This window comes from Lemur catta, chromosome 1 (genome assembly GCF_020740605.2).
Source record: "Lemur catta isolate mLemCat1 chromosome 1, mLemCat1.pri, whole genome shotgun sequence".
Taxonomy (NCBI): domain Eukaryota; kingdom Metazoa; phylum Chordata; class Mammalia; order Primates; family Lemuridae; genus Lemur; species Lemur catta.
In genome coordinates this window covers 219,376,660-219,403,642 of record NC_059128.1, presented here as the reverse complement: position 1 = coordinate 219,403,642, position 26,983 = coordinate 219,376,660, and the positions used below count along the sequence as shown (strand labels likewise).

General features: G+C 46.2%; 1 protein-coding gene across 4 annotated transcripts; it reads left to right on the top strand.

The window, feature by feature from the left end:
- The first annotated feature begins 2,837 nt into the window (after nucleotides 1–2,837).
- NRROS (negative regulator of reactive oxygen species) lies at nucleotides 2,838–26,702 on the top strand. Of its 4 annotated transcripts, XM_045540022.1 has the most exons (5): nucleotides 2,906–3,019; nucleotides 14,392–14,442; nucleotides 14,893–14,972; nucleotides 20,593–20,713; nucleotides 24,477–26,702. In XM_045540022.1, exons 4-5 carry the CDS (start codon nucleotides 20,606–20,608, stop codon nucleotides 26,445–26,447), a joined length of 2,079 nt encoding a protein of 692 aa, XP_045395978.1. In that variant the 5' UTR covers nucleotides 2,906–3,019; nucleotides 14,392–14,442; nucleotides 14,893–14,972; nucleotides 20,593–20,605; the 3' UTR covers nucleotides 26,448–26,702. The 4 variants fall into 4 exon arrangements, with proteins under 4 accessions (XP_045395980.1, XP_045395978.1, XP_045395979.1 ...); XM_045540023.1 differs by lacking the exon at nucleotides 2,906–3,019 and having other exon boundaries at nucleotides 13,943–14,442; XM_045540024.1 differs by lacking the exons at nucleotides 14,392–14,442; nucleotides 14,893–14,972 and having other exon boundaries at nucleotides 2,838–3,019.
- The last annotated feature ends 281 nt before the right edge of the window (nucleotides 26,703–26,983 follow it).

Sequence of the window (26,983 nt, the reverse complement as noted above, 5' to 3'; positions counted from 1 at the left end):
AAAGAGGCACCGACCAGGCATGGTGGCTCACATCTATAATCCCAGTGCTTTAGGAGGCCAAGGCAGGAGGATTGCTTGAGGCCAGGAGTTTGAGATCAGCCTGGGCAACATAGTGGGATCCCCATCTCTACAAAGAAATTTTAAAAATAGCTGAGCATGGGGGTGCACGCCTATAGTCCTAGCTACTCAGGAGGCTGAGGTGGGAGGATCACTTGAGCCCCGGAGTTCTAGGTGGCAGTGAGCTATGCTCATGCCACTGCACTCCAACCGGGGGGATGGAGCAAGATCCTGTCTGGAAAAAAAAAGAAAAGAAAAAAGAAAGAGGCACATAGTCTCTGAGACTCTCACCACTGGGTAGGGGGGTGTGGTTGGCCAGGACAGACGGGGCTGGATGCACCATGGGCTGTGTTTGAAAGGAGGCACTTTAGTCCCCTCTGTCTTGAACAGCATAGTTGGGAGGGAGCACAGAACATCCAACCAAGTCGAGAATCCTGAGCTGTGCGGTCAGGCTTAGAGCCTTGCTGGCTGTTTTCAGCTGCTAATCTGCACTGGTTTCAGCTGGAAGCCTTAGGGTCCCGCCTGCAGAGCCAGCTTGCTGCTAGCCTAGAGGACAGCTGTTGGCATTATTTGCCAACCAGCTGGCTTGTTGGCCATCAAGACCATTGGTTTACTAAATTTTTTTTGAGGCATAGTAGCTTCCTTTCTCAAAAGAAATTGAGAATCTCAATGTATAAAACATTTAACAGTGGAAATTCTTGGGATGAGGAGGGGATGGAATATCTGTAGTCCCACCCAGCCAGTCTTCAGGTATTCAGTCCTCAGTGAGGAACCCCTGAACCTGCTGGACCTGGCTTTAAACTACTGATCGAGGTAAGGGATGCTAGGGCCAGCCATTAAAGGGCTTTATGCAGGGAGTGAGACAATCCAATATACATTTTAGAAAGATGCCCATGGCTGTTAGGTGGAGTCTACATTGGAGAGGGACAAGATTAGGGACAGGGAGCCAGCTTAAGGAAGCTATTAAAATGGTCCGGATGTGAATTGATGAGGTCTAGACTCAGGGCACCGGCCCAAGGGTTGGAATCAAGAAATATTTCCAAGTTAGAATCAGCAGTTGGAGATAGCTGGGTATGAAGAGTGGAGTCTAAGAGGGCTGGACTGCCTCAGTTGAAGCGTGCCATAATGACAGCCACACAGGGAAGGAGATCAGCTGCGACAAAGGACGTGAGTTCAGTTCGGGATACATTGTGTTATGGCAACTCTGGGTCATCTAGGAGTTGATTAACTAGTAGACAGTTAAAAGTACAAGTCTGGATCTTCTCTCAGAAGAGAATGTTGGAACTAGAGATTAAAATTTGGGAGATATCAACATATTGGTAGGCACGGAAGACATGGAGCAGAGGATGTGCATGTAGTGAGAAGAACAAGGCCTGAATCAGAAACTCTGGTTTGTAACAATTTGATCTTTAGTTTTTTCACTGGTTTCATTGTTATTACACATGAATATTTTAGAGAGCAGCAGCAGTTTGCTGGATGTTTGGAGCAGGAAGAACCTACTTCTGTTCTCACAGGATGGACATGTCAAGGATAACAGTGCTATCCAGCGTCGTAAATCACCAGGCTACAAGAGAGGTGACCCCACTGCACTCTGACTCTCCAGATTTGATGGGAATGAGAGATCAGAACCAGAGGCCCCTTCTCTGAGCCTAGTATGATGGTCCACACCACTCGCTCAGCATTACAGCAGACACTGTAAATGTTCTGCCTTCTCCATTATACGGGGAGCCCTTGAGAACAGTAGCTCTGAGATAATGCACATAAAGCTCTTTGCACAGTGCCTGGCACCCCTTCGGTGGTGGCTATCTGGTTAATTCTCCTTATTCTTTTGAATTCTTGGCAAGAGCTAGCAAGGAACTTTGTACACATGAGGTATTAAAAAAACCCATCCAGGCTGGGCGCGGTGGCTCACGCCTGTAATCTTAGCAATCTGGGAGGCCGAGGTGGGAAGATTGTTTGAGCTCAGGAGTTCAAAACCAGCCTGAGCAAGAGCAAGACCCTGTCTCTACTCGAAATAGAAAGAAATTAGCTGCACAACTAAAAATATATAGAAAAGATTAGCCGGGCATGGTGGCCCACGCCTGTAGTCCCAGCTACTCAGGAGGCTGAGGCAGAAGGATCGCTTCAGCCCAGGAGTTTGAGGTTGCTGTGAGCTAGGCTGACGCCACGGCACTCTAGCCTGGGCAACAGAGTGAGACTCTGTTTCAAACAACAACAACAACAACAACAAAACCATTCATGCAGGCTGTGATCAAGAATCTCAAAAAAATAAAAAATAAAAAAAAAAAAGAATCTCATGGCACTCTCTGACAGTCTACCACAAAGCAATTTCTTTTTCTTTTTCTCTTTTTCTTAGCACAGTGCTGGGCCCATAAAAAGAGATTATTAATAATGGCTAGTTATGTGGATAAAACCAGACCAGTTGAATGGATGACCCTTCTAGACGGTAGACTCTCCCCCTTTACAATTGGAAAACATTTGTTGCCCACTCCTGAAGTCTGCCAGCTTGGTCCTTGGATAGGATGTTGAAGAGTTTCTGGGTCAGCCCACCTCACAGGCAAGGACCCCCAGCTGGCCACCCCCCAACACTTAAACAGCAAGAAAGCCTGGGGAGCCTGGTTACCATTTCCGGAGATCACTGAAACATCCCACCGCTTTGGTGACTAAACCTGGCAGGTATTCCAAGGGGCCACCGCTTTCCCGCCAGGCCTGCTCCCATCCCCCGCGCCACCGCGGCTGCAGTTCCCTCTAAGATGCCTATCTGTGCGAGCCTGAGTGCTGAGTCGCTGAGCAGCTCGCTCTCCATGTGACTTCAGTTTCCGTCTGTTCCTTCCGCAAGTGCTAAAATAATCTGATGTCCCAGAGAGAGGAGGCAGCCCAGCCCCGCGTTCGGCTGCTCTCGAGGAGGCCGGAGCCCCTGGAGAGGATGCGCCCCACGGAGCCGCCTGCGCCTGCGGGAGCCGTGAGTGTTTCCTGCGCGGGGGCCTCCCCGTGGGCAGCTGTGGCCCTTCTCGAGGGGGGCGGGCTGGGGCGAGGTTGGGTGGTAGGAGGTCAGCGACCGTGGTCCTTAGCTCTGGGCTGACGGGGGAAGCTGCGGCCTGCTGCATCCAAGCTGTGCCGCCTCCGCGCTGGGTTTGGAGGCCACAGCCCCGGGTACAGGTGGAAATACCTCCCTGTAAGAGCACTTAGAGCTGAAAAAGGTGGTGTGGTGTGGTGTAGTGGAAACAACAAGGGCTTCAGTCGTGAGTTTGATTCCTGGTTCTGCAGGGAGAATGTGAGCAGTCAGTAAACGTTTCTGAGCCTCAGTTTTTCTCATCTGCAAAATGGGAGCAATAAGGCTCCCTCCCTGGGCTGGGTGACTGGATATAATGAGACTACTCTGTGAACGCTCACCATGCTGAGCGCTTGGATCTCCTTTCCTGCCCGACAGCATGGATGGAGAATCACTATTTCATAGAGATACTAAGACTTGTTAACAGCAGCTATATTTATGCATATGTTATGGATGTCTTCCACGTGCCAGGGGCATCCAAGGCCCCGGAGACAGTTGCAAAGAAGATGTGCAGAGCCCCTTCCACCACTAAGCATTTGTCCTTGGGAGATTCACTAGGGTTCTGCTACTTAGATCCACAGCTAGCAAGTGTCAGAGGGAGGCAAGAACTCAGGCCCTTCCGACCCCTTGTCCAGTGCTCTTGCATTAGCCCTCATGGCCTCTACATGTGGGCTGGGTTCTGAAGGGGTCAACATGTATCCCCACGTACCGGGGGACTGGACAGAAAAAAGCCAGGAGCTGCTAGTGTGGCTCCATGCTGCCCCCAGAACGGGCTGCAGCTCCATTTCACCCCTGAGAGAAGGTGAACACGTGCCCCGTGGTGGCTGGGACTAGAGGAGGCTGAGGCAGGGTCCTAAGCATGGAGCCTCTGGACACGGCTGGCCCCGGGGTGTGCACTTCCAGGGGACAGAGGGGACCTCACTGGAGGTTTCTCCCATGATGGGTGCAGCCCAGAGTCTGCATGGTAGAAACAGTTTACGGAGCTGGCCCGCCACGATTTCCTGCACGCGTTTTACCTACTGGCTGTGACACAGTCTGTTCCCATGGATGTTGCTGGTTTGCTGGGCTTTATAGTTCTGAGACTTATTTATTTTCCTCACACGCCCCACTTGTTCCTCACACACCGGTAGCCATATGCATGCCTGAGAGTTCCTAGAGGGGTGTATAGAATCGTGGGCCCAGGTAGAAACAACTCCTGCCTTTAGGTTAAAAAAACAAAAACAAAAACCCAGCTTTCATCCAATGGTTGCCCTCCTGGAAAATTCATGAAAACTCATATAAATATGTTCCCCCATAGTTTGTAAGCCCATCATCCAAGAGCAGGCACTTCCCAGAGAGTAGGCTCCCGTTGTCTCTGTTCTGAGGTCTGCGTTAGAAATGCATTGACCTGTCTGTCCCTGGTCTTGTTGGCTGGTTTGGAAGAGCACTGCTGGTACCCATCATAGCTGCATCCTGGCTGCGGTGCATCCACGCTGCCACGTGTAAACTAGACTCTTGTATGGACAACTAATGTGCCTTATGTCATGCTCAGATCTGCTTTGTAGCCACATAAGTTAGGGGAGAGTGGGCTTTCAACCATGACTGAAAAGCACTATCTTTCTCAGGTCATGCTTGTCTGTAACATTCTTACAGGTGTTTCTGCTCACTGATACTCATTGATGTGTCATTGCACATCAGTGACAAATGTTTATAACTTTTTTTTGCCTTTGGTAGAGTTTCTTTATTATACTCATCCCTCCCCCTGCCACCATTCTTCTTAACTTTATCATGGAACAAGTGCCATGTGCTCCACGTGGGGGGTGCTCTGGGGTAGGTTGGGCGATGATTTCTGAAAGCTCGGAGAAGTGAGCAGAAGCAAAAGGGATACTGACGTGTGGATCTTCTAAAGCCTCACACACAACTCTAAACCTGAGTCCAGGGATCAGATTATGAGATAGGACTCTTTTAGTTGCAAATGACAAAACCCAACTCAAATTGGCTTCAGCAAAAAAAGAGGATTTATTATTTCAAATAAGTGAAAAGTCTGTGGGCAATAGCTTCAGGCATGGCTGGGTCCAAATGTTCGAACAGCATTGCCAGGAATCCATCTGCCTCCACCTCAGCTCGGCTTTCCCCTGTGTAGGCGTCACTGGCAGGGAGGTCCTGAGTTGGTGGTGAAGATGGCTGTTGGTGGCACCAGTTTGGCCTCTGAAGCAGAAAGAGAAAGCCTCTTTCCCATTACTTCTAGTAACTGTCTTTGCACTGATTTTCACGGGCTTGGCTTCTGGGACGTGCCTGTTACAATCTAATCACTGTGGTTAGGGAAATGGGGTGCTCTGAGGGGCCCAGCCTTATTCATAGGCCCCACCCTGGACCCAGGAGTTGGGATCAGACCCCCAAACATTGACTTTTTAAGAAAGGAAGGGGGTTGGTTGTGCAGCAATATAAATGTGTTTAACACTACTGAACTGTACGTTTAAAAACAGTTAAGTGTACTGTGATAACTTTTATGTTACGTGTACTTTAACCACAATTAAAATTTTTTAAAAGAAAGAAAGGGGGTGGTTTTCTCAAAGGGGAATTGAGGAGTTGTTACCAGGAGAAATGAATGTGAGTAGGCAAAACCAACCAATTTTGAGAGCAAATGGAATCAGGTGCTGAGACCAAACCACGTGTCTTTTCTCACTTTGATGCGTGAATGACTTCAGAGTCCACAGGGGTACTAAAGGAGGAAGCAGACTCTGCCATGGTTCTCACAGTGAGCTGGGTGCGAGGGGCAGGGCTGGTACCAGTTATGGGCTCAGTGAGGGTGGCCGTAAAGCCCCCTGAGGTCACGGGACTCCCCTCCTCCAGCCCCACCCCTAAAGCTCGCCTAGGTCGGGTACTGTGCCATGTGCCCCAAGCAGCTTTCTGCTGCCACCTCCAGGAAAGATAAGAATTGGGAGGGGATTTTTCCTCAGGAGATAGCCCTTGGGGCTCTGTCTTTTCACCCTGGCTCTCCTCAAGCAGGACCTAAGCGTCTGAGGCAGCTCAGCACCTACAGTGCTGCCAGGGGCTTATCTTGGGGTCCGCATCATGTCCTCCCAGTAACTTCATGTCACTCCATTTTGGATGTCAGCCTGGACAGTGACTCCTCCTGACCCCCCTGCTGTCACTCACTCCTCTCCTGGTCCAGCCCCTGTCCCTTGGGGCCCTCCTGCCTTTCCAGGGTCTCCTCTCTGTGGTCCCACTGGGTGCCAAGGCTGAGCTGTCTCTCAGCCTGCAGGGTCAGTGGGGCTTGGGTCTTTCCCTCCCTGGCCCTGGGCCACCTCTTTTAGGTCTCCCTATTACCGCCCAGTCTGGTCCTGAGATGACCTCACAGGACTCCCCAGTGGCCTTTCTTTTCTTCCAGGTTATTGGGCCCTGCCTCAGGTCCTCACACCGAAGCTTTCGTTTGACTTCTTATCTCCTTCTAAATCCCCAGTTTTTTCTAGGCTCTCTAGCTCCCTTTGAAGACGTCTAACGGGCCCACATCTTACCCGTCCCCACAGAAGGCCACGGTCCCATGACGCACTCAGGGGTGCTATTCAGAATATCAAGCAGCACATGGCACAGGCACTGACCAGTCAGAATGACATTGTCATTAGAAAGAGGGTCCTAGGGGGCTCTGCTGGATCAGGTGTTACCTCTTTGGTTGCTGGAGCATGGTGGGGGCCCCGGGAGTACCAAGAGAGGGGCCAGGCAGCTGGGGTGGGGGCTCATGGGATAGCTATCTACCAACAAATACACACCTGTGCACCCCAGGTGACCACTCACCTGACACACATTTCTCCCAGGCAGGTGAACATCCAGCATCCTGGGCCTGAACTCAGTTCTGGTTTGGTTTCACTGAATACAAGCTATGTGACTTGAGCAATTCGTTTTGGCCTTTTTGAGTCTTGGATTTCTTACCTGAAAAATGGAAATAATAAGCAGGGACTTGAACAGATACTTGCACACCAAGGCTCGTGGCATTATTCACAATAGCCAAAAGGTGGAAACAAACTAAATGCCCATCAATGGATGAGTGGGTATACAAAATGTGGTATGTACATGTAATGGAATATTATTCAGTTTAAAAAAGGAATGAGATTCTGATACATGTTATAATATGGACGAGCCTTGAAAATGTTACTTAAGTGAAATAAGCCAGACACAAAAGGACAAATATTACATGATTCCACTTATATGAATGCTTAGAATAGGCGAATTCATAGAGAAAGAAAGAATAGTGGTCACCAGAGGGGCTGGGGTGGAGGGGGAATGGCAGTTATTGTTTAAGGTACAGAGATTCACTTTCTGTCTTTGGGACAGAAAAGTTGGTTGCACAACAATGTCAATTTACGTAATCACTGAATTGCACATTCAAAAAGGGTTAAAATGGTAAATTTTATGTATATTTTACCATAATACAAAAGGAAAATAATAATGCTTATTAAATAGCACAATATTAAATGAGATCAAATGTCTGTAAATAGCCTTTGCAGCCTCAAGTGCTATTATTATTATTGACCAATAGCATTAAGTTATAATCCGATTCTCTTGGCTTCATCCAAGAATTCCCTAAAAATCATTTTTATTTTTTAGGGAGGGAATTTTATAAAAATCATATTACTCCTATTCCTCTGTGAATTCAAGTAAGTTCTAACGAAAAAACGAATCAGCTTAGAACAGCTTGCCAGTATTATTTGAGCAATTTTGAAAAGGACAAAATGATCTCCCTCATAATCTTGAAACTACACCATGAAAACTTTATTATTTTTCATCATTACATATAAAAATACCCATTAAAGAGCAGTGCAGGTTGGGTGCGGTGGCTCACCCGAGGACTTTGGGAAGCCGACGCAGAAAGATCGCTTGAGGCCAGGAGTTCAAGACCAGCTTGGACAACAGAGCAAGACCCCATCTCTACAAAAAAATTTAAAAAATTAGCCGGGCATGCTGGCATGCACCTGTAGTCCTAGCTATTCAGGAGGCTGAGGTGGGAGGATTGCTTGAGCCGAGGAGCTCGAGGTTGCCATCAGCTATGTATGCATCATTGCACTCTATCTGGGGTGACAGAGCAATAACCTGTCTATAAAAAAAGAAAGAAAAGCAGTGCATTACGGAGGACATCACCCATTCACACTTTACGGTGTCCTGAAAACATAAGGCAGTGGTTATCAATTTTTTTTTCTTTTTTAACAACACAGAAATATTTTTCCCAAAATATTAATAAAATATCTGACTTTGCAATCTCAGGATGCTCTTCAGTTGAAGTGACCCAGAAGATTAAAAAAGTAGAAGACACTTTTTCTTCAAAGTTAAATCACTTGGTGTGCATTCTGACGTATTTAGGGGAAAGTGTACCGATGACTACAATCTATTTTGAAATACATCAAAAGATAAGATGAATTAAAGGATGGATGAAAGGATAGACAGGTGGATGATTATATGATAAAGCAAGTATAGTAAAATGTTAATAGTAGAATCTAGGTGGTGCATATACTAATGATCACTGTCTAATTTTTTCTGTTTTTCTGCATGTTAAAATTTTTTCATAATGAAACGTGGAAAAGTTAAATTACTAACAATACCTAGTAACTGTTCACTTTCCTTTTCACAAACATAAAAATCATATAATAAAAAATCCAGAAGCTTCCACAGGAGCTTTAACTACCTATAATATACAACCATATTATATGGGTTATTAGATTATTACTCAACTGAACTATTAGGCTGTGATAAAGAGATGACACATTTACTGGGCCTTGCAGGATGAACAGGAGTTTGGCAAGTGAAGAAGATCTGAGAAAGTGTCTTTCCCACAGAGGAAACAGCATGTGCACATGTGCGGTTTAGTCAAGGATAACAAGTATCCCAGGATGGCTGGGGCTTGTGGTATTGAGGTTGAGTTGTTGCAGCAGTCACAGACCTGATTTGAATTGCAGCTCTAACATTCTCTAGCTATATGGCCTAAACCTTCGTGAACCTTGATTTACCATGTGTAAAATGGGGATGATAACATTTACCTAGTAGGATTTTGTGATAATTATTATGTGTAAAGCATTTGGTATGGTGCTTAATCCAAGGTGAGAACTCAATTGACATGAGCTATGACAGCTAAGAGCCCGGAAGGAATCTGGGGGCTGTTTGCAGCCCTTGAATACGATCCCATTGACTCAGTCCATTGTCAGGAATCCATATCATCTCATCCGGCAGCTGTACTCTTTCTCAAGGAAACCAAGTGGGGAGGGGGGAGATTTTTCATTTTCATTCCACTCTGGGCGCTAAATCTCTGCCATCACCTACAATCCCTGCCCAGAGTCTCCCACAGACACTGGGTGATCTCACCTCCCCTGAATGTCCCAAGGGCCACACTCTGCCACTCCCATGGGTGGGAGGAGGTACTGCAACTCCTTCCTTGTATTTATTTCACCGCCAGCTCCCTGTTTGCACAGAGGGACTCTGCTTTCCCTTTCACACCAACACTACCTTGTCTCACTGCAGAAAACGTCTGCCCTGGGTGTGGGGGTGTCCTCCTGCAGGCCTGGGAGGGTGGTGAGGGTCCCCCCCTGCACTTGAAATGAAGTCCACAACATTCCCTTGTGTCAACAAAGCTTTTTCACACACATTCTCTTATTCAGTCTTGACATGACCCTGTGAGGTCAGCAAGGCAGGTATTGTCACTATGGCCCCCATCAGAGTGCAGGAACCAGACCTGGGCACAGTCCAGGGTCCCTTCCTCTACAGGTCTCACCTGCTGCTTCTTACCAAGGATGGTGGCAGGTAGTCACCCCCTCAGAAGTGACCAGAGAGAACAAACCTGTGATATTGAAAGGAAATGAGAAGCTGCTGCCTTCAGGGTTGCGTGTCTATCCAGAGATTATGTGGGTCTCTCATATACAAAGGTGACCCTGACGAGCCACCACCAGCCACCACCAGACATGCAAGAGGAAGGTATTATCTTCCAGTGGGAGCAGATCTGCAATTTGTTTAATACCTGTGGCCTGATGCAGCCTGTGGCCATGGAACAGGACAGAGTGAACTGACCTCTGTTGGCTCTAACGGGCTGACGCTGACCACACAGGGAAGCCAGCTGACTCATTTGTGGCCCTGAGGAAATGAGGTCTGAGCAGGAAGTGCTCAAAGTGGACTCCACACATGCATTGCCTGGAGTCACCCCAGGAAGAGCCCAAGGGAAGAAGGGTTGAGTGGCCCTTAAACCTCCCTCCAGGTGGAAGCAGAGCCTCGCTCATTCCTAGAGAAAGTCTCTTCTCACAAGCAGTGGTGGAGCCTTGGCTGAGCAGGAGTGCAAGGCTGGGGTGGGAACCAGAGATCTGTATTTAAATGGTGCTTGGGAACCGCTGCACTCACTCCCGAGCTACTTTGTCCATATAATTTCATCTCCCTGGCCTGAGTGTTCTCACCTCCAAATGGTGGTGGGTAGTCCTTTCAGAAATGCTATAGTTCTTCTCAGAAGGGTGGTCAACACCAAATTTGAATCAATGTGCAGTTACCAGAAGGGTCACGTGCAACAGATCTGTCCTTTCTCATACACATTCTCAGGACCACACATTCAAGAACTGCAACAAATTCTAATGCTACAGCTCTTCACTTGCTTGTCCAGGCTCAGAGGGGGACCCAAGTCCTGGAGGCCAATGTGAAGGGGCCTCCCAGTAGTACAATCGGCTGCTTACAAAGCAGTGATCTCCCACCCTGGGTGTGTTTAAGCACAGGCAGGTTGACAACCTGCCAGGGACATTATAATGATGATGAAGACTACTTTTTGAACATTCTTTTAAAACTTTTCTTAATACAGTAGCAGCCTGCAAAACAGGAATTATTATTCCCATTTTACTGGGGAGGAAAGTGAGGCCCAAGGTCAGAGCCAGGCTTTGAACCTGTTCCATCTGTCCCTTTAGCCTGGGCTCTTCCTTCAGCCCTTACAGCCACCGTTCCAGGGAATGGGCTATGAACATGTAACCATAAATCTAAATCCTCTTGACCATGAAAAAGAAAGGTGATGTCCACAATGAAACTTATTTTAATTATTAGTCAATGATATTTTTCCCATGAATTCCAAACATGATCATTTTAAGCACAATCACAATAATTTCAATTCTAAGTACCTATAAGAAATTCTCTATTTCAGTGATATTTATCAGGCTCTGATTATGATATATATATTAATTTTTCAGTTATTATAGATTAATTCTATCCTTTCAAAACTTGACTTAATACAGCAATTGAAGTTGATTTTTGGAAAATTAGAAAATACAAAGAAACAAAAATACAGATACAGAAAAAGTAAATATCGGGGTGCACTTTTCCCCACTGTTGAGATTCTGATATGTACCCTTCCGAGTATTTTGTATGCACATGCAGATACATGCATAATCTTTTAACAAACTTGAGGATTATACTATATGTTCTGCTTTGGACTTTCTTTTTTTCTTTAATGTTATTTTATTATGAATATCTTTCCATGTCAATAAATATATTGTTCCCAAAGCATTTTTGATTGCAGCACACTGTTCCTATTACATAGTTGTATCACAATTTATTTAACCAATTCTTCCATTGTTGGACTTTTGAGGATTTCAATTTTTCATTATTATTACTAATGCTGGAATGAATATTCCTTTAAAAATATTTTAATATACATGATAATTCCATAGGATAAATTCCTAGAAATGGAATCATAGAATAAAAAAAACCTCATGCTTTCAAGGTCTTTGACAAATTGTGCTAAATTGTCTTTCAGAAAAAGTGTGCCAATTTGCTTCTCCACCTGGAGGGTATGAGACAGTTCTTAGAGGGGAAAAAAACCCAAAAGCCATTGTATTGCCTGTATTTTAACAAATTCATTATTAAGAGAAAGTCAGAGAAGGAAATCTCGAGATCTGAATTCATACATCACAGTTCTAAATGCTCTGTTGGCCCAATCCTCAATTTGCAAGTTCTTTTTTAATGTACCCAGCATTTGAATATTGATTTTTTTCAAAATATAAGAATGTGTTAATTCACTAAAAAATGCAGCCAGTTCTTTGCTTTTAAAACTATTCTTCATTTTCTTTTACATGTAATTTCAAAATCATAATTATATCTCAATTTTAAAAAAGTATATACATGGCTTATAGTAAGGGAAAGGGAACACATGGTATCTTTTTAAAAGTTTTAAACATCTCCCTTAGATTTGATAGCTAGTTATTGAAGTAATCCTAAATTCACTTATCAAATGTTGAATAGTTATCATATTGAATGTAAATTTTGGGCCAAAATGTCACTCTGCCTTTCTCTTCTATCCTGCCCTGTCTTCATTCTTAACTTTACCAGGTTATGTTTTAAGCAATAAATGTATTTGCTAAACTATTTGTTTGGTGTAAGAATGATTTCTCTGAGCAAAAAATGCTTGCAAATAAAATTAGTTTTATGCACAGATTCTTAAAAACATGATAATTTGTCAATACTCAAGTCATTTTTCCTGTGTTACATAAATCTAATTAGTATTAGAATACACTTTGAAAAACATTTTGTTCTTTGCGTTAATTTGTTGTTGTTGTTGTTGTTTTTGAGACAGAGTCTCACTCTATCTCCCTGGGTAGAGTACGGTGGCATCATCGTAGCTCACTGCAACCTCAAATTCCTGGGGTCAAGTGATCCTCCTGCCTCAGCCTCTCAAGTAGCAGGGACTACAGGCCCATGCCATGACGCCTGGCAAATTTTTTTATTTTTTGGTAGAGACGGGGTTTCGCTCTTGCTCAGGCTGGTGTTGAACTCCGAAGTTCAAGCAATCCTCCTGCTTCGGCCTCCGAAAGTGCTAGGATTATAGGTGTGAGCCACTGCACCCAGTCAGTGTGTGAATTTTTTGTAACTTTTTTTAAATGAAATTTCATACTTACAGAAAAGTTGCAAAAATAGCACAATTGATTCCCATAAACTTTTCCCCCAGATTCAACAATCGTTAACATTTTGTGTCACTTTTGCTTTCTCTCTCTCGATGTATATATAGGCACACACACATATGTGTATATAATTTTTTCAGTGTGTATTTTGTAAGAACAACGATCATAAATCTGGAAAGTTAACATTCGATTCAACATTATTATTTCTTCCCCAGTCTGTATTCAGCTTTGACCCCAGTAAAATATACAAAATTGAATTTTGAAAATATTCAGAAGTGCCCCAGTAATGTCCTTCATAATAATTTGGTCATTCGGTTGAGGAATCTGGTGATTTCTCCACTATAAAGTTGCCATTTTGGCCTTTGTAAAATTAAAAAGTAACTTGTGGGGAGATACTTTAAAACTATATTAGCATCTTGTTTCCCAACAAATTTTGACTTTTTATTTTTTTTATTTTTTTATTTTTTTTGAGACAGTCTCGCTTTGTTGCCCAGGGTAGAGTGAGTGCCATGGCATCAGCCTAGCTCACAACAACCTCAAACTCCTGGGCTTAAGTGATCCTAACTGCCTCAGCCTCCCCAGTAGCTGGGACTACAGGCATGCGCTACCATGCCTGGCTAATTTTTTCTATATATATATTTTAGTTGGCCAGATAATTTGTTTCTATTTTTTTTAGTAGAGACGGGGTCTCGCTCTTGCTGAGGCTGGTCTCAAGCTCCTGACCTCGAGCGATCCACCTGCCTCGGCCTCCCAGAGTGCTAGGATTACAGGCGTGAGCCACCGCGCCCGGCCTTTATTTTTAAAATCTCTTGCATCTCTTGATGATTCTTATCTGCAGGATGCACTTTGAAAAATATATTGCTGGAACACATTTCAGCCACTTTCTCTAAATTTTAAGAGGAGTTTTAAGATAGCATTAAAAAGATAGCTTGTGTTCTTTGGAAATATTATGTATGATTTTGTCCTTTATATTTAGGCCTGTTAAAGAGCCCAAGCTGTGTTTTAGTTAGGTTCTTTGGCTGCCAAGATGTAACAGCTGAGCCAGCCATTGGGGGTGGCCATGGAGGGGTGGTTATCATGAGAAAACATGAAGCTTGGAAACCAGCTTGGCCTTGGTGAGAGGCATCAGGCCATCAGGAACCCCCCAAGGCAACCTTAGAGCCCATTCTCTCCATCCTCTCAGCCTGCTTGGGCCACCCTATTCCAACTTCTCTGATCCCTGCCCTCTGTTGAATGTTCTATTCTTTTCTGTTCATGTGCCTTGCTGTCCACCTCTTCTTAGCTGCTGCTTCCCCGTGGTGGGATCCCTAAAAAATTCATCTGTACCTTCTCTCTGTGTGCCTCGTAGCTCCAATTTGCACAGCTAATTACCTCATTCTCTCCCTGTCTCCGCACCAGGATCACCCATATGGCGCTGGCAGCATAGAAGGATTGACTCCTCTTGGTCAGGTATTTCCCCCAGATTCCGTCAGTTTGCTGGTGGTGGAGGTGGTGTGGGAGTCTCCCAAGGGCTGCCCCTCCAGGGCGTTGTGGGTGTGGTGGACAAGCATGGACTGGAAGTTCTGTGAGCACATCAGCCTTATTTCCTGAACTACCGTCCAGACACATGATCTGTCACTTCTGTGCTCCTCTCAGATATGAGAACTCATCTGGAAGCTCTAATTTGAATGTCAAAATTTTGGAATTTTCAGGATTTTTTAAGGTTTATGTATATATGCAATTTTAACTTAACAAGTGTTTACTGAGCATCTTTCTGAGAAGAATGTTTGAAAAAAGTGTGATAAAAATTCCTGGAAATTTGGGGACAAAAGATTACCATAATTTTGCCTTCCCCTTTAGAAACTCCAACATTTATTTCATTTCCTCATTTTTTAATTTTGAAAATTTTGAAATTTACAGAAAAGTTAGAAGAAAGAACAATGCTAGATTTACCAATTGGTGATATTTTGCTTTCACTCTCTCCACTGAGCCATTTGAAGGTAGGTCACATAAATTATAGACATCATGAACTTCACCCCTAAATACTGCAGCATGCATTTCCCAAAAACAAGGGCACTTTGCTATATAACCACAGCATCATTATCATACCTATGAAAATTATCAATAATCTGTTCATATCACCTGTACATCTGAAAACACATCATTTATTACACATTTAAATTTCCCCAATTGTCTAAAATTTTTCCTTTAGAGATTTTTAAAAGTCCCAAATCTACTCAAGGTTCATGCATTGCACCTGGTTATTACGCTTCTTAGTTAATTGGGATCTAACCCAGACACCACCTCACGCCCACCCCCAGCATTTCTTTGTATTAGAAGACTTTGACCCTTGAAGAGTCTGAGCCAGCTGTCTTGCAGGACATCTTACAGCCTGGGTCTGTCAGATTGTTTCCTCATGACTGGATTCGGGGCAAATGTTTTGGCAAGGGGTCCACCGGGGTGGTGCTCTGTGACTCCCAAGGCACCACACTCAGAGGGTCAAAGTATCAGGAGGTCTCACCACGTGGGATGCCAAGTTTGAACATTTGGTGAAGGTTGAGGTCACCCTAATTTTGTGTTAAGAATCAGAGAGACCAAAGCAGCTTGCCTGCGGCCCTCAAATGCTTCCTGGGGGAAGGGACTGTGCGAAGCGGTCACAGACGGGGGTTCTGTTCTGTGTCATCTGTTGTCTGTGCCCGTCATCAGCTGCTCTTCCCCTTCTCCCAGATCCCGGATGGGACTGACTCCTTCACGTGTGCACGAAGGCAGACTCCCTTTCCTGTGAGGCCCTCCACTGGCCGCCCAGTGCCCCGTGTGTCACGGGCTGTCCGTCACACGTTCCCACGCACAGCCCTGCGGGCTCTGCCTCAGCACATTCCCTCCCCCAGACCCGTCTAGAAATACGTGTTTCTAGCACAGAATGCCTGTGATGCCCACTTTCTCCACAAGACCCCATTGCTTAAAGTTTTTCAGCTTCTGTGGTTATTTTGAGGAGGAAATTCTCAATTACATGGTAATATATGTAAAACACTTGCTAACAGCTCCTTTAGCAAAGAGGTTACAGTCCCGGCTCTGGCAGCAGCTGCTCTGGTAGTAGCAGTGGGGGTGTGGGAGCTGGGGCGTGGGGAGGGGTCTAGAGCAGCCCTAGCAGGAAGAGGCAACCACTCTGGCCTGAACATTTCTGCTATCCAGGGTGCCCCCAAATATTAGAAATCCAGCATCCTTCCCTTAAAACAAAACAAACAACAAGAACACTCAGATTTAAGTTAGTCCTTAGTATTCCCATACTTTTGAGTATGAGGAGACCTTTTTATGGTCAAAAATACCTGCAGATTGGCCCCTATTTGATGGCAGCTGTGCTCTATTATCAGCTGATTAAGACATTAGAGAAAAACAGAAAGCTACTTGTTAATAGAATTAATAACCCTTAAAAAAGAAAAGTTATATTTTATTAATATGGGAAAATCTTCCTCTGTTGGAAAAACAGGAATATACATATGTGATTAAGTGTCAGAGGGACTGACAAAATAGGGATGCTCCTCTACTTCTGAACTATTGTGATTTTAGTGATGACAGGGACAGGGATACTTCAGGACTTCAAGAAACAGAGACCAGTTGAAATATTTCACACACCCTTTATTTCCTGTCCACTGCAAAAGCAGGCAGCATCCATTTGTCCCCCACACTGAAGCCACTCCTTGGCCTGCATGTGGCCGTGTTCGTCCGTCCAAGCAATCCTGAGCCCCAATCTGACATGATCGTGGGGGTGGAAATGGAAGTGTTGCCCCAGCTTGCAGCCAAGCCAGCAGGATCAGGGATGCCCTTTCCCAAACGGGTAAATGTCCCCGTCCCTTCTCTTGTTTTGCACAACCCATGGGGCCATCCAATCATGCTCTTTTATCCTACTTGGGTCAATGAGGCAAACCGTATTATTCTGTGGAAACAAAAACAGCAAACAAGCATAATTTCTACGACAAAAGGGAATCTTCGCAGCTGGTGTACATTTATTTTTCTTCCTCACTGGTCGTGTTCTCCTGTTTCAGAATACAGTCTCGATTTGTGTTGGTGTCATGAATGGATCTATTCTCACCACTTATTTATTAGGACCAGGTTTAGAGGGAGAAAGCCAGGCCAAAAGCTGTATTGTCTTTCTGCCTAAAAGGGAACACCAACTCTTAATACACAAGGGATGGCTAGAGATTGAATCACAGGTTTTCATGATACCAATTAGAATGCATCAGTTTTCCAAACGGGCCAAACCTTGTCAAGACAGGAGCATCAGGCAGCTCGGGCTCCCAGGAACACTGACCGACTCACAGCCCCCTCAGGAAGCTGCTGGGCTGTGGCACCTGTTTCTGCATTCTGGGCACACTCAGGCTCAGACAGCATCTTACAGCTGGAGGCACTGATGAGTGGTCCTCCCCCACTGAGGGTAAGGTGGGGAGAGGGGAAGGTGTTCTGTGCACACAGGGGAGGGGCATGGAATTTTCCAGTGAGATATGGCATCTAGACTATTGGGCTCTCTGCAGTGCCATGGCTCTGAGGATGCTTTCTACGGCTACGCACTCTAGGAAGAGTGTTTCTCAACCTGAGTGGTAATCAGTGTGAAAGTCTTAATTTCTTTTCAGGGTCATTGCAGACTTTTAAAATTTATTACTGCTTCATGGCCATTCTCACATCATTGCATCAGGGTCTAACCAGGAAACAGAAATCACCGAGATTATTTAAAACAGAGGACACATAAAGCAGGAAATTGGCAACACGTGATAGAAGAGGCTGAGACACCAAACAAGAAAAGAGACAGTCCAAGGATTAGCAACTTTAGGAGCTTAAAGGAGGAGATGGTATAACCAGAGATGTGGGGTCACCAGAAGAAGCTCAAGGATGTCTCTGGCCAAGGCAGACAGGGAGACAAAGAGATACCCTGGATTCTCCCTGCCAGCCTCTAACCTCCCCATAGTGCTGCCCGTTGACAAACCAACTGTGGGCCAGCTGACTCTCGAGTTTGGGAAACGGCCTTCAGAAGTCAGCCCCCTGCCATCCAGAGCAGGCCAGGGAAGGGAAGGCATGGCCCTGAGGACAAGCAGAACTCAACCAATAAGTCTGTTCCTGGGATTAGCCTTGTTCTGGCATTTATTAATGTAGAATTTTTAATCCATCTTTGCTGTACACCTTTTACACATTTAGTTAGTATTAATATAATAATACATTCATCCTTCCAGCCAGGTTATTCACTCCTTTTATCCTGTTTTGTGAGCTGTTGAATTACCTTGGAGATTACATATAGGATTAACAAGTGCTCAACCAGCTCATTGGTGTTTGAAACTCATAAATAATAATTATGTTATTATTAATAACTCCCTTCACAGTTAATGAAGCACTTGCACATACATGATACTATTTTATTCTGTTACAACTCTGTAAACAGTCATTATTATTGCCATTTTATAGAAGGATTATCTGAGTCTTGGAGACTTTATGTGAATTGCTCAAGGACAAAAAACAACTAACAAACAGAGGCAGAATGAATGTAAACTGTAGACTATGTGGTTCCAAATTCCATAATTTCCCCGTGATTTCCTGCTGCTTCCTGCCAGAAGGAGTTGCTGGGAGTGGGGGTGGGGGGCGCACAGCAAGAGTTTCTCTGGGCTAGTTGGCTGAGTATAGAAGGAAGGAGAAGGTATATTTTAAACTTGCACAATTCTTGGTGACCTAGAAATTAAAATTTACTCTTGGGTGTAAGTGACACCAGGCCCATCCAGCATTCTGGTCTGAAGAATTACATTCTCCCTGAAGAGACTGCACTCTTGCCCTTTACACACTTAGATTCAGTATTTTAATAGGCAGAGCTGGCTGTTCTAGAAAGATCAGAGTCACGGCACCATGTACCTCCCCAAGAGTGACAGAAGAGGAGAGAGAGGAAGACAAGGAGGGAGTATGTCCAGGGGTCTCATCTCTCCACCTCTCCTCAATAAAGCACAGGATACCCAGTGAAACTTGAATGTCAGATAAACAATTTGTTACTATAAGTATGTATCTGACATTCAAATGGTGTCTTGTAATTTGCTAAATCTGACAAATTCTGCAAACTTCTCTCAAGGTTTTAGGGGCAGGGGTGGGGGGAAGAGTGCCGGGAGGATCCCGAGGACAGGAACCCATATGGCTCCGCTCGCGCCATCTGTGCCCGTGCAGGCCATCGGGTAGCAATTCCTGCACAGGTGCAGAAGCAGAAGCAGGGGCCGGAAGGGGGTCCCAGTGTCCGCCAAGTACTGGTGAATTCTGAATTGGAGGTTCTGTCTGTGGTGAGGAGAGTGGGCCTGGCCTGAGGTGAAGGTTAATGCTGATTTACTTGGCCTCGCTCAGCTGCTGAGCATTCAGATCTGCCCGAAAACTTAAAATTAGCCTTTGAGATGTGTAAACTTATTTGAAGTAAGGAAGGAGGCAGGAGTGGAAGAGATCTAGATGTGTCAGGCAGAAAGGTCAGTGAGTGGCTGGAATAGGTGAGAAGGCGCATGTCGGCGTTGGTGCCCCTGGCCCAGAAGACAGGAAGGCAGACACTGGGGCTTTCCCAGGTCGGTGTCAAGTGCGGGGCAGGTGCCATGCTGGGGCCAGACCCTTCGGTCTGATTCAGAGGAACGCAGAGCTGGGAGGGCATGCCCCTGGGCTTAACTCTCCCAGCAGAGGAGCAGTCTGTGCAACACCTCTGACAGGGAGAAATGACCCTGGTGACTGATCCTGGAGCTCAGGGAGGGAGACCTGGGGGCTGGTCTCAGCCCTGCCACTAAGGCAATCTGGAGCCATGAATAAGCCATTATTATCTCTGGGCCTTTGTTCATCTGACAAATACCACGGTGTGGGTCATATTACACTTCCTTATGGTTCCTCTTAGTCCCAAAATTCTGTTGGTATATGTTTAATTTCAAGCCTTCTCGTGACTGCCATTTTGTGTACACTGGCCGGGCAAGAGGGCTGGTGCGCACTCTTTTTCAATAATCTTTATTATATCTGAAGATTGCTTTTCCATTTTCCCCTCAATGCTTACCCCTATCCAGGCAAACCATCAAAACGCCTTTTTCAAAGGGCTATATTCAAATGAGTTAACCAATGAAATGGAGACTTTTCTAAAAGCCTGGTGTCAGCAAGACACTTAGTAACTCTAGGGGAGGACAGGCTGCAATTAGCATTTCAATCCCAGCTTGCCCTTCGTTTGTTCACTCATTCTCTCAGCAAATATTTATTGAGCTCATGTGATGCATCAGGCAGATTTGAGCTGCAGGGAGGGAAATTTAAGCAGAACTGCAACACCCGGGGAAACTCCAGGTGACTTGAGACCTCATTTCTCAAACCCTTTGCTTCTGCCTGCTGTGCTGGACGCATCGAAGTTTAGCAGTCAGCCGTCCTGTCCATCAAATGGTAGAGGCAAACAAAATGAGTCTTTTTCAATAGTTTTAGCGAAAGGTGAAAGGGTTGGATAAATTGAAGATTTGAATAACCCGTGGGTTCCACCTCTGTGTAGAGGAGCTGTGGGCCTCCAAGACCAGACGTAATTGGGGACTGGGTCCTTTCACGGGGCATGCAAAGCAGCCCTCGGGGCTGTCCTCACACCTGCCTCCTCCGTAGGGCTGCGCTTGAGATGGAGTTGCTGCCCCTTTGGCTCTGCCTGGGTTTTCACCTCCTGACAGTGGAATGGAGGAACGGAAGTGGAACAGCCACAGCAGCTGCCCAAGGGGGATGCAAGTTGGTGAGTTTTCCCTTGAACTCTTCTTTGTCTGTTGCTCCTGTCCTGATGAGGTTGAGTCCTTCTGGAAAGCGGATGGATTGTCAATCAAGAAGGACAGGGAATGAATGAGTCCGAATCACTCTGGGCCTGCCCACCGCAATGCCACGTGCAAGCTGCTCTTTAACCACGGGTTTTTAACATAATGCCTGGGAAAAGCCAGGCAGCCCCTGCCCCACCTTTTTCATACCTGCTAAAGACAAGAGGCCCCAGAGACAAGCCTAGGTCAGTATCCTGGAACAAGAGTACCTTGTTAAAAACCTGGATGGTTGAGCTCCACTAATGGTATTAGGATCTCTGCATGAGGCATATTAAAGCTGGGGAAGCCCTGCCTCGGAGTTTCTGTATGAGCCGACAGCAAAGGCTTCCGCAGCCTTGCAGAGCATGCTGCGTGCTGCACTGCAGAGCCACATATTGACCTCGCTGAGGCTTAAGGAGACCCAGAGGGTGGTTCCCTGAGCCTGGACAGTTGTCTTCTCCGGGGCTTTCAGCTTGTATATGGAAACAGATGTGCGTCATAATTGAGCACATTTCTAGCAATGTTCTCCCTTGCCTATAACTGAATGATATCAAAAGTCTGCTCAGGAAACACACAATAAATATTCCTTGAGCCCTATTACATCTTAGGCACTGGGAAGACAAATTGGATGTCAGGCTAATACTTACATTCAAGAATGTGTTCTTAAAGCTGATTAATCTTACAAACCCAGCTGTCATCATTCTTAACCACTTACAGTAACCTCTAACCACTATACTAGCGTGTGCTCCAGTATGGTGGAGGGGTTACGAGCCAGACTGACCAAGTTTAAAACCCAGCCACACCACCCATTAGCTGGTGACATTGGGGCCACCCTGTGCCATAGTTCCCTCATCTGTAAAATGTAGTGGTAATAATAATACCTACTAATAATACCATCACATTGGGTTGTTATGATGATTAAATGAGTTAATACATGTAAAGCACTCAGGACAGTGCCTGGTATATAGTAAATGCTATGTGTTTTATCTATTATCATTAATTTTATTATTGTTAATCTCGGCTACATTTGCCCTCCACCATTCCCTTACAGAGGCAATAACAGATCAACTCACAGTTGCTCCTCAGGGGTCACCTGGCCCACAAAGAGGAAGGGATAAACGTGAATTCTTTGACAACCTTTCAGAGTTCAGTCTACACCCTGCCTGACCCTCTCCGGCCTTGAGGCAGGAGTAGAACTCGGCTGCCAGAGAGCCCAAAGAGTGGGTTTCCTGTGGGAATTGAGGACTGAGAGTTCGAGCGCCAGCTACCCTCCATTGCCCTTTATGACTTCAGCCATTTGATGTTGTAAAACAGTGGATGTGGGAAGGTTTTCTGGAGCTCTGATGTGGTCATGTGGTCCGTTTGCAGCACTTCAGTGGGGCCACGGGGAATTGCAGAGGTGCGACCCCCATTACTGCACAGCTGTGTGGAATAGGGTCTCAGAGCTTGAGGAATCCCCTAACCACAACGTTCTTCAGGGAGCCGCGGTGGAGGGGGGAGACCAACACTTACTCAGATAAAGAAATACACCTTGTCTCCGGATGGGGAGATCCAATTTTGTAAAGATGTAAGTTCTCCTCCAAATTAATTCATAATTATAATGCAATCCCACTCAAAATTCCTAAGACTTTTTTTCAGGAAGGGGCATGTGGCAGGAATTTGACATTCACTGTCATGTTCATCTGGAAACTAGAAACAACTTAAATGCTCAGTAATGGGAGATTGATTAATTAGATCATACTAATAATTCTAGCTAACATTTATTAAGCATAATAAATGTGTCTTATGTAAATAATGACACTCAATCATCAAAAAAAAAACCCATGAAAAAATTACAAGTATAATTTCCATTTACAGGCAGGGTAATGGAGGTCTCCTCTGGTTAGTAACCAGCCCAACGTCACCCATTTGATAAAAAACAGAACCAAGATAGGCTGGCCCTAGAACTCTCACTTTTAACCACTGTGCTATTCATGCAGTGAAATGATATAGTTCTTAAAAAGGATGTGACCAAATTTATTTTTACTGCCAAAGCAGTATGTCTATCATACATCACTGAGGGGGGAAAAGTAGATTACTGAACAATTTGTAGAGTATAGTCGTTTTTTTTGGTTTTTTTGTTTGTTTTTTTTTTAAGAGAAAGAGGTACGTAACATCTTAGGAAAAAACCAGAAGGAGATCTAACAAAAGGTTAGTGGCATTTCTCTGAAAGTCTGAGATTACTGAAGAGTTTAGTTTTCTATATGTCAAACAGTATCAATTTTTAATTGTTGGAAGCTTGTATTTTAATAATCAGATAAAGAACTTGAGGCTTTAAGAGGTTAGTTCCCCACCCGGGGTCCAAAACTAGTAAGTAGCAGAGACGAGATTCAGACAGGAGTCTGTCATCTCTCCAAATCTGTGCTGTTTCCTCTCTCTCGGGATTTTCCTCCTCTGTCCCACTACTCTACTTGCCCTCTGGGATTATACCCACAATTTTAGGTAATCACTGGCATTGTCTACTGACCAACCTGTAGAAAGGAATGACATTGCTCTTCTGTCTTATCACTTAGAACTTTTTTCCTGGACACCTAACTGACATCCTACAGCTGGTTGTTTTTGCCAATTTTGCAAAGCATAGGTCTGAATTGAAGTATCCTGCCTTGTGTGATCTTTGCAGTGAGACCGGGATCGCCTCTCCTTCTGCCTCCTTACACTGCACTGCCTTGGGCATTCAGAGCCTTGGGCTTGGGCCCCAGCACTGCCATGGCTCCTCAGTGCCCCCTGCAGACTCACCTGACTTTTTTGTACAATTCAGAGTGGTGATGAGCTCCCAAGTCCTTTTATTTATTTATTTTTTTTTTGAGACAGAGTCTCACTTTGTTGCCCAGGCTAGAATGAGTGCCGTGGCATCAGCCTAGCTCACAGCAACCTCACACTCCTCGGCTTAAGCAATCCTACTGCCTCAGCCTCCCGAGTAGCTGGGACTACAGGCATGCGCCACCATGCCCGGCTAATTTTTTCTATATAGATTTTTAGTTGGCCAGATAATTTCTTTCTATTTTTAGTAGAGATGGGGTCTCGCTCTTGCTCAGGCTGGTCTCGAACTCCTGACCTCCAGCAATCCACCCGCCTCGGCCTCCCAGAGTGGTAGGATTACAGGCGTGAGCCACCGCGCCCGGCCCCAAGTCCTTTTAAATGGTAATATTTATCAATCCAGAATACAGGGGTGCCTCCCATGCAAAATTACTTTGTGTGAAATGAAGATGCCACAGTATTGTCGATTGTTTGTCAGTGGCTCTGTGAGATACACAGGTGTTATGCAGTAGTGATAATAACATAATGGTGACAGTTCACCAAGCACTGACTGCCTGCCAGGTACTGTGCTAAGTTCTTCAAGAGCAGCTGCTGGTTTAATTTCACAACAATCCTCCAAAGTAGGTATTATTTTTATCTCCATTTTTCAGAGGAAATAACAGACTTAGGCTAAATTATTTGCCCAAGGTCACACGGGAAATAAATGTGTTTTAAGGGAGGCCTGGAACTTGGCTGCCAGCTGACTATTTAAGTGTAATAGTAAAGAACATTTTCCTATCCTGTTTTAAAATTATCATCTCTAGCGCCATTTCCAGTGGTTGCATGGACAGTCCAATGGATGGACTAAGTTTCTGTGCATAAAGCTCTGCCTCAGGGCCTCCTCCCTGCTGACCAGTGTGTGTTTGGACCTAGGTGGGTGGAGCCGCTGACTGCCGAGGGCAGAGCCTTTCCTCCGTGCCCAGCAGCCTCCCGCTCCACTCCCGGATGCTCATCCTGGATGCCAACCCTCTCAAGACCCTGTGGAATCATTCCCTGCAGCCTTACCCTCTCCTGGAGAGCCTCAGCCTGCACAGCTGCCACCTGGATCGCATCGGCCGCGGCGCCTTCCAGGAGCAGGGCCACCTGCGCAGCCTGGCCCTGGCTGACAACTGCCTCTCAGAGAACTACAAGGAGACGGCAGCTGCTCTCCATACCCTGCCAGGTCTGCAGAGGCTGGACTTGTCTGGAAACTCCCTCACGGAGGACATGGTGGTCCTCATGCTCCAGAACCTCTCCTCACTCGAGTCTGTGTCCCTGGCCAGGAACATGGTCATGAGGCTGGATGACTCTGTCTTTGAGGGCCTGGAGCACCTCAGGGAGCTGGATTTGCAGAGGAACTACATCTTTGAGATTGAGGGTGGTGCTTTTGACAGCTTGACTGAGCTGAGACACCTCAACCTGGCCTATAACAACCTCCCCTGCATCGTGGACTTTGGCCTCACACAGCTGCAGTTTCTCAACATCAGCTACAACATCCTGGAGTGGTTCCTGGCGTCCGGGGGGGAGGCTGTCTTTGAGCTGGAGACACTGGACCTGTCTCACAATCAGCTGCTGTTCTTCCCACTCCTGCCCCAGTACAGCAAGCTGCGTACCCTCCTTCTGCGGGACAACAACATGGGCTTCTACAGGGACCTGTACAATGCCTCTTCGCCGCAGGAGATGGTGGCCCAGTTCCTCCTTGTGGACGGCAACGTGACCAACATCACCACTGTCAACCTCTGGGAAGAGTTTTCCTCTAGCGACCTCTCAGATCTCCGCTTCCTGGACATGAGCCAGAACCAGTTCCAGTACCTGCCAGACGGCTTCCTGAAGAAAATGCCGTCCCTCTCCCACCTGAACCTCAACCAGAACTGTCTGATGACGCTTCACATCCGGGAGCACGAGCCCCCAGGGGCGCTCACGGAGCTGGACCTGAGCCACAACCAGCTGTCGGAGCTGCACTTGGCTCCGGGGCTCACCGGCTGCCTGCGGAGCCTCCGCTTGTTCAACCTGAGCTCCAACCAGCTCCTGGGTGTCCCCTCCGGCCTCCTTGCCAATGCCAGTAATATCACTACACTTGACATGAGCCACAATCAGATCTCGCTTTGTCCCCAGCCAGCTTCCTCAGAGGAGGTGGGCTCCCCCAGGTGTGTGGATTTCAGGAATTTGGCATCTTTGAGGAGCCTCTCTCTGGAGGGCTGTGGCCTGGGGGCTTTACCAGACTGCCCGTTCCAGGGGACCTCCCTCACTCACTTAGACCTGTCCAGCAACTGGGGCGTTCTGAACGGGAGCATCGGCCCTCTCCGAGATATTGCCCCCATGTTGCAGGTCCTTTCTCTGAGGAACGTGGGCCTCCGTTCCACCTTTATGGAGTTGGACTTCTCTGGGTTTGGGAATCTGAGGGACCTGGATCTGTCGGGAAATTCCTTGACCAGCTTCCCGAGGTTCAGGGACAGCCTGGCCCTGAAGACCCTGGATCTCCGCAGAAACTTGCTCACAGCCCTTCCCCAGAGGGCTGTGTCTGAGCAGCTCTTGAGAGGACTGCAGACCATCTACCTCAGTCAGAATCCATACGACTGCTGTGGGGTGGAGGGCTGGGGGGGCCTGCAGCGTCTGCAGTCCGTGGCCGACTGGGCCTCGGTCACCTGCAACCTCTCCTCCAAGGTCTTCCGTGTGATGGAGCTGCCTGGGGGCGTGCCGCAGGACTGTAAGTGGGAGCGGCTGGACATGGGCCTGCTCTACCTCGTGCTCATTCTCCCCAGCTGCCTCACCCTGCTGGTGGCCTGCACCGTCATCTTCCTCACTTTTAAGAAGCCTCTGCTTCAGGTCATCAAGAGCCGCTGCCACTGGTCCTCCATATACTGACCTGGCTGCGTGCTAAGGTTAGAAATTTGGTCTCCGTGTGTAAGGACACTTTCTTGGCTAGATTTCAAGATCTTATGCAGAGGCCAAGTCTGATGAATTGAAGTTTAAATTAAAATTTAAAATGTTTCCATCCCTTAGCCCCCCCAAGTTCTTCTTCCACCATTGTGAGTTCTCGTCATCCTGGTAAAATATTTATTAAGTGACAGTCTATGAAAATAAAAGATAACATATCTCATAAATATTTTTTAAATCAAATGCAGTTTGTGCTTTTCTTTTTTTAATGTTTATTAGTGGTTTCACTTAGATTGTTTTTTAAGGTCCTTCCATTGGTGACATCCATGGAGCTGAAAGTGTGGCAATTCAGTGGTAGCCTAAAGCAAAAACAACTCCAAGAGCATGTCCCAGGGATGATGAGAGTCAGTGTCTCTCCCCTCCTGCCTGGCTAGCCTGTATTGCCACCACAGTCAGAATGGGCCTGTGGCAGGGCCCTTTCCAGGTGCCCTGGATCCATACCTGGAGTCTCTGGCAGACAGACA

Bases quoted from the DNA above. Each gene is read 5' to 3' on its own strand.
- NRROS (XM_045540021.1), top strand. From the start codon at position 20,546: ATGCAAAGCAGCCCTCGGGGCTGTCCTCACACCTGCCTCCTCCGTAGG. The intron at 20,714-24,476 runs GTGAGTTTTCCC...GTTTGGACCTAG, and splicing joins CCCAAGGGGGATGCAAGTTG to GTGGGTGGAGCCGCTGACTG.